This window comes from Psittacula echo (genome assembly GCF_963264785.1).
Source record: "Psittacula echo genome assembly, chromosome: 3".
Lineage (NCBI taxonomy): Eukaryota > Metazoa > Chordata > Aves > Psittaciformes > Psittacidae > Psittacula > Psittacula echo.
This window is the reverse complement of record NC_137736.1, coordinates 113,471,167-113,487,986: the sequence shown is the minus strand read 5'-3', so window position 1 is coordinate 113,487,986 and position 16,820 is coordinate 113,471,167. Positions and strand designations below refer to the sequence as shown.

The window sequence follows — 16,820 nt, the reverse complement described above, 5'->3', positions numbered from 1 at the left end:
TCCACTGGGAGAATTGATTCTATACTCACATGGTAGGGGGACTCTGTTCTGGCACATGGGAGAGTCATGCTCAAGTCCTTGAATCAATGGATATTTAATTATTCTAATACAATATCTTTTTTGAAGTATTGGAACTATTAGGAATGTGGTTGAGGATTAAATTTAAACCTAGGATTCACACATACTTTGTATAACTTTCTTAGTCTCACTGACAGTGACTGTTTTTTCTTGACTGATTAGTTTTTGATGGCTTAGAATTTGTTCTGATACGGAGAAGAAGATGAAAATCTAATTATGATCTCTATGATAAAAAGATTTTTCAATCTTCCTGCACTTTTAAAAAATGGCATTGTGCTTCAGCAATTGTAGACATTTGGAATGATCTTTGTGTGCCAAAAATTTCAAATATATGATCGTCTCTAAGTCAGAAGTGTGAAGTGCTAGAATTGTCAATTCCAGCAAAATACAGAGTAGACAGAGGAACACTCAATCAGGCCAAGAATACACCTTAATTGGGGTAGACGAATCAAATCTGATGTTAAATTATCAACGTTTATTCAGGTGACAGTTTGGATGTATGGCATGGAGTATATTTTTCCCAGTAGGATGTGATGAATATTTGATTTAGAATCAATCTGTACAAAATTGCATCTTCTTCAGTATCACTTTCAATTGCTTTAACAAAAGGTACTAAAAATGTATTGCTGTTGCAGTATAATCACATACTGATATGCAAATATATCTGTTCTATTTGCTTTGTGCACTGATTGTACATTTATACAAAAGCAGGTAGTCATTCATTTTGGCATTCCATTTTCTGTTGTAGAAAAGAATGAAAGAAAGGAAAAAACATGATGATAGACTTCTGGGGTAGTAAGTGCTATGAGCTTGGGTATTGCTTAATATAAATAGTGAAAAACAAAAATGTATTGCAAGACATTAACACCAAAACTATGCTTTTAGGAGTTGACTGAAATACTATTATAAGGCATCTGGAAAGGTCTTTTTCACAGAATGCCTCCATCCTGCAATATCAAGAAATTAATGATGGAGGCCTGTAGAGGTAATGAAGTGAAAATGTGACTTCCGTAAGTCTGCTGTAGTTTATATCATTTCATGGGAAATTATGACATTAAATAGTAAGGAAAAATTCATTGCAGAGAATTTGAAATTTTGGAAACAGAAATACTTTGGACCATAGTATGAGCACAAATGTATTTTAAAGAAAGATAATGTATAATTTGTAACACTAGGTTTTTGAAACTAAATTATTACCAGGTTAAGAAATACCAAATACTTCGTTAGAATTCAAATTTAAACATTTATGGACAACTCCAGCCATTACTGTGAGCTGAGCTGCAAAAATACTGTGTATGCTAATTATAGATACTGTGAAATCCATGTCCTTCATAGTACTTGTAATTGCTCTACACAGTTTATCATAGAAATGAGAACATGGCTATGTGAGCACTCAGCCAAACAGTATCTGAAAGTACATTGTTCCGGTGTGGTTTTTTTGGGGTTTTTTGGGGGTTTTTTTCAGTGTCTTTTAATATTGAATCAAAGTCAAAATTTAGGTCTTCATCTTCAAAGGAGTTTCTATGATTGGTTGAAATTTTCCAGGAGATCCAGTGATGTTATTTTGCACAACTATAATGTCAAAGGAACTGCCAATTTCAAAAGAAGAAATGTGTGTGCAGTAGATTTTTCAATAGTTTTCTATAGAAACATCTTTTAGATATGTTCACAATGGCCAGACCTTTGTACACCCTAACAATAAATATTAAAACCTCTTCAGCAGAGCAATCTTCCATCAATAACTTTGACAAACTCGCATATTTATCAAACTCAACTCCGTAACAAAATTCCCTGCAGAATTCAGGAAGGACAGAAAGAAGAACTTACGAGATTAATCTTTCTAATATTTATGTGATAGGGATAAATGAGAGCTTTGAAAGCATTCAGTCAGGGTGTAGTGAGATGAAGTGTAACCCAGGACCTGGGCATATAAGCAAGTAAAGACTTCATTATATGCCCAGATGTATAACAGGCGTATAAGTATCAATGTTAACAGAGAGCAGTAGGAATGAGTCTGTGGGAAAGCCTCCGTATTATCATTAGTAAAACTTTTTCTGCCTTTTAATGATATTTTCTTCATCCTCTTTGTTCTTGCAAGACAGAAGAAGTGGTACTGGAATGTATATAGGCTATCATTAAAGACTATTGACACCCAAACTTCTCTTTTACTAGGAAAAGCATGCGTTTTTCTAAAATCTATCTGTGTGGAGGGATTTTAAGTCTGCAAAGAAACAGTACAAAATTTCAAATGTTAACACTGTACCTTAAAAGCAACAGACCTGAACATCTTGGAGAAGATTCAAAGGAAAGATCACAGTAAACTTGACAGAAGAAGGGAGAGGAGTCTGACATGTTCATAACAAAGAAAAGACCTTAAGCTTCTGACAGGAGATTGAAGGATAAAAAAAAAAAAAAGGGAAAAAAAGTTCTGCAATTCCAAATAGTCTGAAAAATACAATTAATTTCACTGTGGTCTTCTTATAATAGTTTGTGGAAGTTAGAGAAAAGTCACACTACACCAAGCTTTCCAATTCGGGTTGTTTTGGTTCAGGTTAACCACAGTTCTAGAGACTTTATTGTGAGTCCTAGTCTGTACAGAGCACACATAGCTTCAAAGAATGTTGCCACTTCTCTGGTCACTGTCTGTCCAAGGTGAAACACAGCATTTTTCTGTAGTTTTATAAATGCAATCTTTTATAACCTCCTTTTTGTGTACATGTGCATCGTGCACATTGTAAAGAACCTGAGCACAGTGTTAAAACAGAAATACGACTTTAAAGAAGCAAATTTTTGAAGACTACAATGCCCATCTACAGTCAAAAAAGAATTAGTTATTAAACCCTAATCTTAGCTAGTATGCAGTTAGTAAAGTATTAAGAAAAAACCCAACACTTGTGAGGAAAGCATTGGTTTTGAAACACAACAGTAACCCCCACTGTGTTACTGTTGCAACTTTTCTTGCCAAATATATTATTTTAGAATACTGTAATTACCTAAGCAAATTATTTCCATTACATCTTCTATGATACCATTCTTCATTGTAACATCACGCTTTCATCAGTTTTAAAATTTAGTATACTTTTTAAAACTTGCAAGAGAAAATTATTAGAACGATTACATTAGTATTAGAAAATTATACTTTTCTCCATTTTGGTTATGTGTTGACTCACCAGTTTCCAGCATCATTGTATTTCCTAGTTTCAGTACTGCTTTATGAACCTTGTGTTTGGTGGAAGCCAACCTGTATTTAATTCAGGGCTTCAGTATGATAGTTTAACAGACGTATTTTTAGACTGCAGCTTCTGTTAGACATCTGCCTTTTTCTTCTGTTCATCATTAGCCTTTTGAAATACTGCTGAGTTAAGTTTTATTGTTGCTAAAATTGAAGTTCTCACTTCAGCAGACCAAACTGACTATCATTGGTTTTTATACTTGAAAACTATTATAATTTTTACTGGGAAAATATTTAGTTAAGAGGCTGAAAGTACTTACTGATTAAAAGAAAGCACTTAAATCATATTACATATAAAACATTGCATAGTTACTTCTAGAAGCATATGGGATTTTTCTTTAATTTTGCCAAATAACAATTTACTTAAGAAATCTCAAGTTAGTTTAAATAACATTTTCTGTCATATTATGTCACTGTATTTGGGTTTGTTTTTTTTTTCTGCCTCTGCAGTAGATCTGTAATCATGCATTCCATTCTTTGAAAGCTGTGCCCAGACTTCCAAGTAGGAAGTCATGCTTATTTCAGCGACTGTTCTTCTCTTCTTCTTGACATTGTAATGACTGTGTACTTGGCTATTGCTAGCATATTTCCATTAAAGTAATGCCAGGCAACTGCAGCTTCATAAATGATGACATTTACAGATATTTCTCTCTAGCATTTCAAAGGCTGTGAATCCAAATCACTGGAAGTTCACACTGAAATGTGGTCCAGATCTTGCTTTAAATCATGTTTCCTATTCTCATACAGAGCATTACAATAATTAGTTTCCTGTTATTAAAAAACCGGTCACAGTAAAAAGGGTCATCATTTATTAAAGCACAGTGTAATCATTACTGACATTTCAAGTCTGTTATATATATTTGAATATTTTACATTTCCACGGCAGATCAGTGGCTTACAACTGGAAGGTTGCAGTTTTGATGGAAATCGACTTGCAGAAAATCTGCATGACTCTCCCAGTGTGTCATCTGTTCTCCCTTGTTACATGGCCTGGATTCCACAGGTACTAAATTATTAAAAGCCTTAAACTTTCAAGACATAATTTGCTTTTTCCTCTGTAGTAGCTTTTCAGTATGATGTTGCTGACCTGTTTTCCCCCTCATTTCAATATAGAAATCTTTGTCTTTAATAGGAAAAGCAGTTATTTTTTTTATGTAAAACAAGAATTTACTATAATTTTATCAATATTCTTTAGCTTCTGTTGTTTAGATTAAGTCAAGGGCTTTATTTCAGTTATACCCTTTTCCTTGTCTTAAAAAATATTAAGATATTTTCAAAAGTATATTTAGTAAATGTATATGTGAGCTTGGGAGTTCATTCCTAGAATATATTTTCTTTACATTTTAAACATTAAATTAAAATGCAGCAGCGTTAAAAAGAGAACATGATGTGATCTGTAAGCAAAGAAAGCCTTTCTCCTACTTACACTAATTTAAAAAATGCCAATGCTTGCAGAACTATGCAAGATGAAAGTGAAGTAATCCAGACAGTAGAAGTTGTTACTGCATCTGCTCTCCAATTATAATAGCAATCTCTGATAAATAAAGCAAAAAATTGCATGGAACCTATTCAGGGATGTGTATGAATTACAAATTCCTATACCTACCATCTTATCTCTAAAAGAAAGCTTATTGTGGAATTCACCTAATCAAAATATAGCTGTCTAAACATAAGGTAACTGGGATAAATCTCTGCCTAGATGTGACTAGAGACAGCCTAGACCTCTAACTCTGGAACAGACAGGTGAGAAGAATCCCACATACAGATCTAAAAGAAAAATATCAAGACTTTTACACCAAGAATCTAGTGTAAATGTAGAAAGTGAGAAATAGGGGTGGATGTAGGTTTTTCCCACTTTATCAGAATAAATAAAATTAGCAGTATATGAAAAATGAAAAACAATGCCACCTTTTATCCTGGCCTGTATACATTGGCTCATGAAGCAAATGCATTTATTAACTGGAGGAGTCTGTTATTTGGCAACCCTAAGAACTCTGCAAAGTTCTCTCTTGAGAAGGCTAGGTTTGGTTAGAAGAATGTTAAAAGTTCACGGGACCCAAGTAGTTGAAATTTCAGTTAAAATTAAGTTTATTAATTATCAGAAATTATGGCAGTAGGAGATTCATGGTGTACTGTGATAGATATTGTGCAAGGAGCACCATTGCTAACGCATTATTGTATCCCAACTATTTTTTGTTTTCCCTCATTGTTACCTCCAGCACTGAAAGTATGGCATTATATTATAGTATAGCATTAGAAGTAAAATGGTCAAGATTTATACTTTGAACACAGAAGTGAATACTAGCCAGCATCAGCAGTACTGCTCCCAGCTTTGATGGGAAAGAAAACACTGAAAATTAAAAAGAAAAAAAATACAAAGAATCACAAACCCTATTACACAGTCAAACAGTGACAGATTTTGCAATTCTTTAGTAGCTTACAAGGCTTGTTTTGTACAGAAAAATAAACAGATTTCTAATATACATGAAAGGTAGTGCACAGGATAATCATAGAATCATAGAATAGTTTGGGTTGGAAGGAACCTTTAAAGATTGTCTAGCCCAAGCCCCCTGCTATAAGCAAAGGCATCTTTAACTAGATCAGGTTGCTCAGAATCACATCCAGCCTGGCCTGGCCTTGGATTTCTCCAGGAATGGTGCATCTACCACCTGTCTGGGCAACCTGTGTCTGTGTTTTACCACCCTCATCGTAAAGATTTTTTTCCTCACATCCAACCTGAATCTTCCCTCTTTCAGTTTAAATCATTCTATTGCAACAGGACCTGCTAACAAGTCTTTCCCTATCTTTCTTGTAGGCTCCTTTTAAGAACGGAATTACCATACATGGTAGTATATAGACTTGGTGATGGGTGGGGTAGGACGGCAATATACACGGTTTTACATGGCAACACCAAATGTTTATCTTATGCACACTGAAAATGACGATTTTAAGTAACCCTTTCTTTGTTCTGAAAAACATTCGTCTTCTGTTAGAGATAAAACAGATTGTTTTTCTGAATAACAATATATATACTTTAAACTTCAAAGATAAGATCCAGAAGTTATATGGGACATCAGTAGAGAGCTTTATCTATAAAACATGGAAGTGAAATAGTTCAATAATCAGTGAATTAAACTTCTTCCAATGTATGTCATATTTGAAATTAATAGCAACTGAAGTCTTTGTGCTGAACTCAAATATAATGTCGTGGTTTAAGCCCTGGCTGTAAATTAGAACCACGCAGTCTACTTCCCCCCCCCCACTCCCCAGAGGGATGGGGAGGAGAATCGAAAGAATGTAACTCCCACGGGTTGAGATAAGAACAGCCCAGTAACTCAGGTATAACACAAATCACTACTGCTGCCACCAATAATAATAATGATAAGAGAAATAACAAGGGAAGAAAATATGATACCGCTCGCCGGAAAAGAGCCTGACCGAAAAGAGGACGTGCCCTTCCGGGTAGCTCCCAGTTACATCCCCGGGCATGACGTGCTGTGGTATGGAATACCTCTTTGGCTAGTTTGGGTCAGATGTCCTGTCCCTGCTTCCTCCCGGCCCCTCCTCCTCCCTGGCAGAGCATGAGACTCACAAAGTCCTTGGTCAGTCTAAACATCGGTGTTATCAGCTCTTCCCAGGCCAAAAGTCAAAAACACAGTGCTGCAACAGCTACTAAGAAGGAGAAAAACTGACTGCTACTGCTGAACCCAGGACAGTATCCACCCCTTATTCCATACCATTCACGTCATGCTCAGATCCCACATTTTCCATATACCCTCACTCTCATTTCAGTGCACTGTTATCTTAGTGCACGGACCAATTCCTATAAAGCTACTGAGTCCGTTCGGTTCATGATGTTGGGCTCCATCTCTTGTAACAGTCTTTCAGAGCAGGAGAGGCTGTGTGCAGTGTTGGATCGTTGTCTGCTGATGCTGATCATTTCTTTACTGTAGAACTCATCCAGTTCTATCAAAGTTCATTCTCTGTTGGGATGATGGTCGGAGGGAAGTCAGGGCCAGTCGCTGGTGCCCTGCAGACTTCTAGTTGATGGCTATAGCAGGCAACAGCGTACAATTGAGTTAATTGTCTGTTTTCCCCTAAAATCAAATCCCCTTGAGGTACGCATCGGACTTCCCCATCTTCCTGCATTACCCACCAAGTATATCCAGGTCCCTGAGCAAAAGCAATCCCACGAGTGGGTTTGCCTTTACCTGAAGCAGGAATAACCCAGACTGTCTTCCCCAGCAAATTCTTCATGTGCACCACAGGAACTTTGTCCCCCTCTACAATATGTAAAAGTTCTGACTGGGCTGGGCCAGCCCTGTTGGCAGATCCTCTGGTGTTGACCAACCAGGTGGCTTTTGGTAAGTGTGTATCCCAATGCTTGAAAGTTCCCCCACCCATTGCTCTCAGTGTAGTTTTTAACAGCCCATTATACCGTTCGATTTTCCCAGAGGCTGGTGCATGGTAGGGGATGTGATATACCCACTCAATGCCATGCTCTTTGGCCCAAGTGTCTATAAGGTTATTCCGGAAATGAGTCCCATTGTCTGATTCAATTCTTTCTGGGGTGCCATGTCGCCACAAAATCTGGTTCTCAAGGTCCAGAATAGTGTTCCTGGCAGTGGCATGGGGCACAGCATATGTTTCCAGCCATCTGGTGGTTGCTTCCACCATGGTAAGCACATGGCGCTTGCCGTGGCGGGTTGGTGGGAGTGTGATATAATCAATCTGCCAGGCCTCCCCATATTTATACTTCAGCCATCGTCCTCCATACCAAAGAGGCTTTAACCGTTTGGCTTGTTTAATTGCAGCACATGTTTCACACTCATGAATAACCTGGGCAATAGTGTCCATTGTTAAGTCCACCCCTCGATCACGGGCCCATCTGTATGTTGCATCTCTGCCCTGATGGCCTGAAGTGTCATGGGCCCACCGAGCCAAAAATAATTCACCTTTATGTTGCCAATCTAAGTCCATCTGAGCCACTTCAATCTTAGCAGCTTTATCCACCTGTTGGTTGTTCTGGTGTTCCTCAGTGGCCCAACTCTTGGGTACATGGGCGTCTACATGGCGTACCTTCACCACCAGGTTCTGCACCCGGACAGCGATATCTTGCCACAGTGCAGCAGCCCAGATGGGTTTACCTCTGCGTTGCCAGTTGCTCTGCTTCCATTGCTGCAACCACCCCCACAGGGCATTTGCCACCATCCATGAGTCAGTATAGAGATAAAGTACTGGCCACTTTTCTCGTTCAGCAATGTCCAAGGCCAGCTGGATGGCTTTCACCTCGGCAAACTGACTCAATTCACCCTCCCCTTCAGCAGTTTCTGCAACTTGTCTTTGAGGACTCCATACAGCTGCCTTCCATCTCCGATGCTTTCCCACAATACGGCAGGACCCATCAGTAAACAAGGCATACTGCTTTTCACTTTCTGACAGTTTATTATATGGTGGGGCCTCTTCAGCACGCATCACCTCCTCTTCTGGTGACATTCCAAAATCTTTGCCCTCTGGCCAGTCCATGATGACTTCTAGAATGCCTGGACGACTGGGATTTCCTATTCGAGCTCGTTGTGTAATTAGTGCAGCCCATTTCCTCCATGTCGCATCGGTTGCATGATGTGTAGAGGAGACCCTGCCTTTGAACATCCAGCCCAGAACGGGCAACCGGGGTGCCAGGAGGAGCTGTGCTTCAGTGCCAATCACCTCCGAAGCAGCTCGAACCCCTTCATAGGCTGCTAGTATCTCTTTCTCAGTTGGGGTATAGCTGGCCTCAGATCCTTTGTATCCCCGACTCCAAAAGCCGAGGGGTCGACCTCGAGTGTCCCCTGGAGCTTTCTGCCAGAGGCTCCAGGTAGGACCATTCTCCCCGGCTGCGGTGTACAGTACATTTTTTACATCTGGCCCAGTCCGAACTGGTCCAAGGGCTACTGCATGAACTATCTCACGTTTAATTTGCTCAAAGGCTTGTTGTTGCTCAGGGCCCCATTTAAAATCGTTCTTCTTCCGGGTCACATGATAGAGAGGGCTTACAATCGAACTGTAATTTGGGATGTGCATTCTCCAGAACCCCACAGCACCCAAGAAAGCTTGTGTTTCTTTCTTATTAGTTGGTGGAGACATTGCTGTTATTTTGTTGATCACATCTGTAGGGATCTGGCGACGTCCATCTTGCCATTTTATTCCCAAAAACTGAATCTCCTGTGCAGGTCCCTTGACCTTACTCCGTTTTATGGCAAAACCAGCTTTCAGCAGGATTTGGATTATTTCCCTCCCTTTCTCAAAGACTTCTTCCGCTGTATCACCCCACACAATAATGTCATCAATGTACTGCAGGTGTTCTGGAGCTTGCCCCTGTTCCAGTGCATTCTGGATCAGTCCATGGCAAATGGTAGGGCTGTGTTTCCACCCCTGGGGCAGTCGGTTCCAAGTGTACTGGACGCCCCTCCAAGTAAAACCAAACTGTGGCCTGCACTCTGCTGCCAAAGGAATTGAGAAGAATGCATTGGCAATATCAATCGTGGCATACCACTTGGCTGCCTTTGACTCCAGTTCATACTGAAGGTCTAGCATGTCCGGTACAGCAGCACTCAATGGTGGTGTGACTTCATTCAGGCCACGATAGTCTACTGTTAGTCTCCACTCTCCGTTAGACTTTCACACTGGCCATATGGGGCTATTAAAGGGTGAGCGGGTCCTGCTGATCACCCCCTGACTCTCCAGACTACGGATCAGTTTATGGATGGGAATCAGGGCGTCTCGATTGGTGCGATACTGCCGCCGGTGCACTGTTGCGGTCGCGATTGGCACTTGTTGTTCTTCGACCTTCAGCAACCCCACAACAGAAGGATCCTCTGAGAGACCAGGCAAGGTGGACAGCTGCTCATTTTCCTCAGTCTCCAAAGCAGCAATACCAAAAGCCCATCGGTACCCTTTTGGGTCTTTGAAGTACCCTCTCCTGAGGTAATCTATGCCGAGGATGCATGGAGCCTCTGGACCAGTCACAATGGGGTGCTTTTGCCATTTCCTTCCAGTCAGGCTGATCTCAGCCTCCAGTACAGTTAACTCTTGGGATCCTCCTGTCACTCCAGAGATATAGATGGGTTCCACCCCTTGACAGCTTGACGGCATCAGGGTACACTGTGCACCGGTATCTACGAGAGCTTTATACTTCTGCGGGACTGATGTGCCAGGCCATCTGACCCACACAGTCCAGTAAATCCGATTGTCCCCTACCTCCACCTGGCTGGAGGCAGGGTCCCTCTAACAGTCATCACAACGTTGGACACCTAAGTCGTGTTGAAAGGGATTATTCTTCGTTATCACAGGAGCTGGAGTAAAATCAGCTCTTCCACTCCATCTGGGAACCTGCTCACCAGAGACTGAAGCCGCAGCTCTCATGGGATGATTAGTCTTGACCCTTGTTCCTATTTTCAATTCATGCACCCGTTCCTCCAAAGCTGAAGTAGGTTTTCCATCCCACTTCGTCATGTCTTCTCCATGATCCCGCAGGTAAAACCATAGGGTGGCCCGTGGTGTTTGCCTTCTATATCTTCTGTCTCGAACAATAGGACGTCTTTTGTTAACAGCTGAGACGTATGTTGGTACACGTGAGGAGCTGGATAAATCAGATAGATCATCCCTCAATTGTCTGACATCCTGGGACAGTTTTTCCACAGCTGAGATGATGGAAGGGGTGAGACTGTCTTCGAACTCTCGGAGTTTATGAATCATTTCATCCACTGTTGGTGTTACTATGTCACCCCAGGTTACTGTTGCCAATGAATGGGCATATGATGACGGTGCATTCCGTGTAAGTTTTCGCCACATGGGTCGTGTACATTTGACTTCATCTGGGTCTATGGGTATATCTCCGTTATTCGGTTTGGTGTGATAGATCATCTCTACGATGGCTGATTCCCTCAGAGACTGGATGCCTTTGTCTAAAGTAGTCCACTTGGCCGAACGACTCGTAACATCGTCCTTGTATGGAAACCTTTCTTTCACAGCTGCCAAGAGCCGCCTCCAAAGACTGAGGGACTTTTTCTCTCTTGCAATTGCTTTGTCAATTCCCCCTTCTCTAGCAAGTGATCCCAGCTGCTTGGCTTCCGTACCTCCTAGTTCGTGACCATCGGCCCCATTGTCCCAGCATCGGAGCAACCAGGTGATGATGTGCTCCCCTGGTTGACGGGTAAAATCTTTTCGCATATTCCGTAGCTTGGTTGAGGTCCAAGGTCGAGAAGTCACCTCTTCTTCTTCTTCGTCATGTGATGATGACTCCTGACCAGATGCTGTCCTGAGTGGTGAATACATTGTTTCTTCATCTTGCTTCACCCTTCTTGCCTCTTTTTTGCTTTTTCTCTTGCGTAGAGGGGCAATCGATATTGGTACGAATTGGTCCTCTGGTTTAGCTGCAGTCATCACTGTGGTTTGAGTAGCAACAGTACTTGTCGCTGGGGGTGGTGTAGCTGCTGTGGTTGGAGCTGGGGTAGCTTTGCTGTCTGTTTCAGTTGAAGTTTGAGTAGCGGCTGTACTTGTCGCTGGGGTAGCTGCACTGTCTGTTGCAGTCGAAGTTTGAGTAGCGGCTGTACTTGTCGCTGGGGTAGCTGCACTGTCTGTTGCAGTCGAAGTTTGAGTAGTGGCTGTACTTGTCGCTAGGGGTGGTGTAGCTGCTGTGCTCGGAGCTGGAGTAGCTGCGCTGTCTGTTGCTTCGCCCTCAGATCCAGGGACATTTTTTCCCTTTTGAAGGTGCTGGATAGTGTTGAACAAGGCCCGGTAAGCATAGGCCAAGCCCCAGCACGTTGACATAATTTGTCCCTCTCTGGTATGACCAGGATGACAACACACCTCATTTAAGTGTTTTACTAATTCTTCTGGATTTTGCAGTTGTTCGGTGGTGAAATTCCAAAACACTGGAGGGGCCCACTGACCTAGGTACTTGCCCATACTATCCCACACACCCTGCCACTCATGGCTATCCAACCTCGGGGAAAATCTCTCGGTCCCCCTATTTTGTCGTCTAACCCCAGACAAGACCCAAACCTGACTCTGCTTAACTCTTGAGATCAGACGTAATGGTTGTGAACAAAACACACTCTGTATGCGTGCCAACATGGTGACCCCCATCACAATCAGCAAACAGGTCTCAACAATATTAAAAGGCCACTCAAAAATTTCAAAACTCTCAAACGATGCTGTAAACGGTCTGGGAGGGGCACTGGGAGGGTAAAAGAATGTCTCCTTCATAGGTTGACCACCCAGGAAGGAGAAAAAAGATGTATAGTTGCTAAGCATTTGTATTATATACCTCCCAAAGTATAAAGGTGGTGACCACACTGGGAACACAAGCCAGATCAGTTTCATGATCAATCCTTCTATTGTATTACAAGTCATTGCCACAAAATACAACGAGACAACAACCTTAGCCCAAGCCCCACACATGAAAAACACCAACACAGCAAATACCGGCTCTAAGTAACCTACGGCATATTGAGACTGTGAGATCAAAAACAACAACTTTGAGAGCCAATAAATCAGCATTGTGACGAGTGACTATTAATCCAAAACACTGAATGCTTATCACAAATACGATTAGACACACTCCGGTCAGATCTGTCGTTATCTCAACCCTTCGTGCCCCACGTTGGGCGCCAAAAAGAACTGTCGTGGTTTAAGCCCTGGCTGTAAATTAGAACCACGCAGTCTACTTCCCCCCCCCCACTCCCCAGAGGGATGGGGAGGAGAATCGAAAGAATGTAACTCCCACGGGTTGAGATAAGAACAGCCCAGTAACTCAGGTATAACACAAATCACTACTGCTGCCACCAATAATAATAATGGTAAGAGAAATAACAAGGGAAGAAAATACGATACTGCTCGCCGGAAAAGAGCCTGACCGAAAAGAGGACGTGCCCTTCCGGGTAGCTCCCAGTTACATCCCCGGGCATGACGTGCTGTGGTATGGAATACCTCTTTGGCTAGTTTGGGTCAGATGTCCTGTCCCTGCTTCCTCCCGGCCCCTCCTCCTCCCTGGCAGAGCATGAGACTCACAAAGTCCTTGGTCAGTCTAAACATCAGTTGTTATCAGCTCTTCCCAGGCCAAAAGTCAAAAACACAGTGCTGCAACAGCTACTAAGAAGGAGAAAAACTGACTGCTACTGCTGAACCCAGGACATATAATTATTTTAAAACACAAGCCAAAACTTCCCAACTGCCCAGATTTTAAATATAAAGTGTCTCTAAGAAGAGCATTTCTGGACTGCTCTGCCCTTAAGTTGTTTTGCTGTGAGCTTCTTTTTAAAAGTGGACCACACTCAAACATTGTGCTCAGAAACCAAGGCAAAATCAGGACATTATGCACTTCCCCTTATCTCATTATCCTCTGTGTAGAAAAGTGCATGAAGTAGAACATAGTGTCTTAGGATTCTCGGGGTTTGATTTTTTTTTTTCCCTATAAATATATCTTACAGAATCTAGTGAGCAAAAATCTGTATATTTATAATGCAATACTTTGAGGTAGTTTTCAACCAAACTAAAATAAGGAGAACTCTTTAGAAAAAGAAAAAAAAAAATAAAGAAAAGAAGCTTACAGAATTTCTCTGAGAGAGCCCCCTTAAATGCTGCAAATGCTCAAAATGGAGCTTATTCTCATTAAACTGTGACGGTCCTTTCCAGTTTTAATTCACTGATAGATATCCATAGGGGATGGAACTGTGTGTGAGGCAGTCTAGAGAAAGAGAATGTTTTAACTGTGCTTAAGCCAAGGACATAAGGATTTATGGTTCAAAAAGACTTTCACAGAATGATTTGAACCCTCCTTAAAACATCAATGGGATTGAGAAAAGCAGAAGAGCTTTTTTGACCAAAAAAGGTGTAAAAAGAGGTCTTGCAGGGCAAACTGGCCAACTTTTAGCCTCCCAGCTCTGGCAAAATTTAAATTCTGTGATTAACACTTTACTCTCAGACTGGCCAGCATTTTGTCTTCTTCAGTAGCATTAACCAAGGGTTAAAAGTGGCAAGTATAATCCTGAGAACAGATGAGTTCTTCTGATAAACTGCTCATGAATTAGTTATTCTCTTACAGTGCACAAATCTTCTGTAAGGATTTAAACACTGATGTTCAAAAGACACAGGAAATTGATTTTCAAAAGGAACAACAGAATTCTTCAGAAATGGCTTACACTTGACATGCAAGGCAAAGTGCTTGAAACAGTTATTGTTTGCATGTTTCCTTTTTCCTGTTTTTAATTATTTTCTAAAATTGGAGCTTCACTAACTCCCATTTGATGTGATTTGTATTAAAAAGACTCTCATTTTTGTTTCAAATTCCTTTCTGACAACTGTGCTGCTTTGTTATTCTATTTTTGAAAATATTGTCACATTTTCTTGTTGACAGGAAGGGAGATTTTGAATGTGACAGGAAACATGCTTAATACATATCAGTTGAATCAAACCCTGAATTATTTACACTAAATAAATACAACATAAATTGAAACCCAAATTACATGCTGTAGGAAGTCTAAATTGAGTCTTTGAGCTCAGTTCTGTATCCATGCATAGGGATAATGTCTTGTGCAAAGCCCTAGGAAGAAACTGTCCAAGGCACACAGTTTGTAGTACAGAAAGCAGAGGGGATCTGTTCCTGTTCCCAGAATAGAGCATTGCTTACTCATCCAGATACAGACTGAGTGGTAAAGCCATGGGTTCAACTGAAGTCCTTCCTTAAGTGGTGTTTACAATCTAAGTGCGATCTTTGTAATAGTAGTACTGCTAATGTTGTGCAAGGAAAGTACATGTATAAGAGAATACAAACTCTAAATTCAGTGAGAAGTTCAAAGCAGTCAGTTCAAATCTGAATGCCTAAAGTTAACTTGGTAATTTCCTATTTAGGCATTTAATGGAAATGGCCTGTTTTCCAGAAGTATCAAAGAACCCCAACTGTGACTGTGATTGGTATTAGTATGATGTAGTTGAAGGTGTCCCTGCTTATGGCAGGGGGCTTGGACTAGATGACCTTTCAAGATCCCTTCCAACCCAAACTGTTCTATGATTCTATGACATTTTCTGAAATCTCTGTTAGTAATCCTTCTCTGTAGCCTGGACCAAGAGTTGCCTGCCTAAGACTGAAGCATCTGAACTGTATCTTATAATCTAGCTTTAGACACCATGTCATTGCAGATTATTCTTTTCTCATGTTTTGTTGTCTATGTGATAACTAAGTGCTTGTTTGTCGGCAGGATGCATATGGTCCATATTCTCCAGAGGAATGCATATCTTTGCCAGTCTACACTAGTGTGGAGAGGGACCGCGTGGTGGCAAACATTGATGTACCTTGTGGAGGAAACCAAGACCAGTGGATTCAATGTGGCGCTGCTTTGTTTTTAAAAAATCAGTAATCTGAAACTGCATTAACTCTCAGTTGTTTCCTACCAGAAAAAAAAAAAATTAGATTCATTGCTGATATATTTTTAAAGCAATAGTTTTTAAATTCCCATTTATTTTTTTAAGATATATAAAATTAATTCTACTTCAATAGAACTTTATTGTATCTTTGTGAGATATTGTAAAAGTCAACAATTTCATCAAACTGTTAATTTGTGTTGTTTCTCTAGACTGTAATGGACTATATTTCTTTCTCAGACTTGCTGAAATCTCTTTTGTTTGCCCATATTGCTGAATATAAATTCAAAGTCAACATTTTTTCTTTGATCAGTTTTTTTTCATTATCCTTTTTGAACTGTTATTCTATGCCTCCATTATTTAATAAAATAAAATTATAAAACTTATCTTTTGTAATTGAAATTGAATGTTTTACTTGAATATAAAAGTCAGGATAATTGTTTCAGTCTGGTTTAATGATATTTTAATCATAATCATTTTTCTTTGTGTTGGTAGTAAATAATAAGAGCTTCATAATCTTCACGTAGAGTTAAAAATTCAGTTAGATTACCATCATAGTTGATATCTAGAAGTTACTGAAAATAACATTTAATGAAACTCTACTAAATTCCAGTAAGAATGTGCACTATGTCCGAGATAGGCAAACAAGTTCTTAGACAAACAAAAGAGTTTTTCACCCTGTTGTTAAGTCATTATGACTTGACTTAATTAATGCCTTTGGTTTGTGATGTGAGAGACTTCTGAATTCTTGCCCTTAGTGCAGGACACTCAAGTTTGATTTCACCTATTCACAATATATCATGTTGGGATGCTGCCGTAGCTTTTGTGTGCAGTTATACAAAATGCCCAAAGAAGCAGGAAACCCATAATCCAGCAGGAAGCAGCATTACTGAAGACTGATGAAGTCTCAGTGTAAGAGTCAAAAGTGTCTAATTTTTAACTGCAGTAAGAAAGTCAGCTCATTAAGATACTTTTAGAAGCCAAAGCATAAAACCAATTTCTTGGTTTCCTTGGAAAACAAAATAGATGTCTTGGGTCTTACATCTCTGATAGATTTTATATTTCTTTTAAGGTGATATTTAAATTAAGACTATATTTTGCTTGCTTG

General features: G+C 40.3%; 1 protein-coding gene across 1 annotated transcript in view; it reads left to right on the top strand.

Annotated features, from left to right (window-relative positions):
• DYNC2H1 (dynein cytoplasmic 2 heavy chain 1) overlaps positions 1-15,752 on the top strand; it is a 170,320-nt gene extending 154,568 nt beyond the window's left edge. Inside the window, exons 86-87 of the mRNA XM_080612498.1 lie at positions 4,197-4,313; positions 15,550-15,752. Coding sequence (XP_080468624.1) covers positions 4,197-4,313; positions 15,550-15,708 — 276 coding nt within the window. The 3' untranslated portion in view covers positions 15,709-15,752. The remainder of the gene's footprint in view (positions 1-4,196; positions 4,314-15,549) is intronic.
• Positions 15,753-16,820: the final 1,068 nt, after the last annotated feature.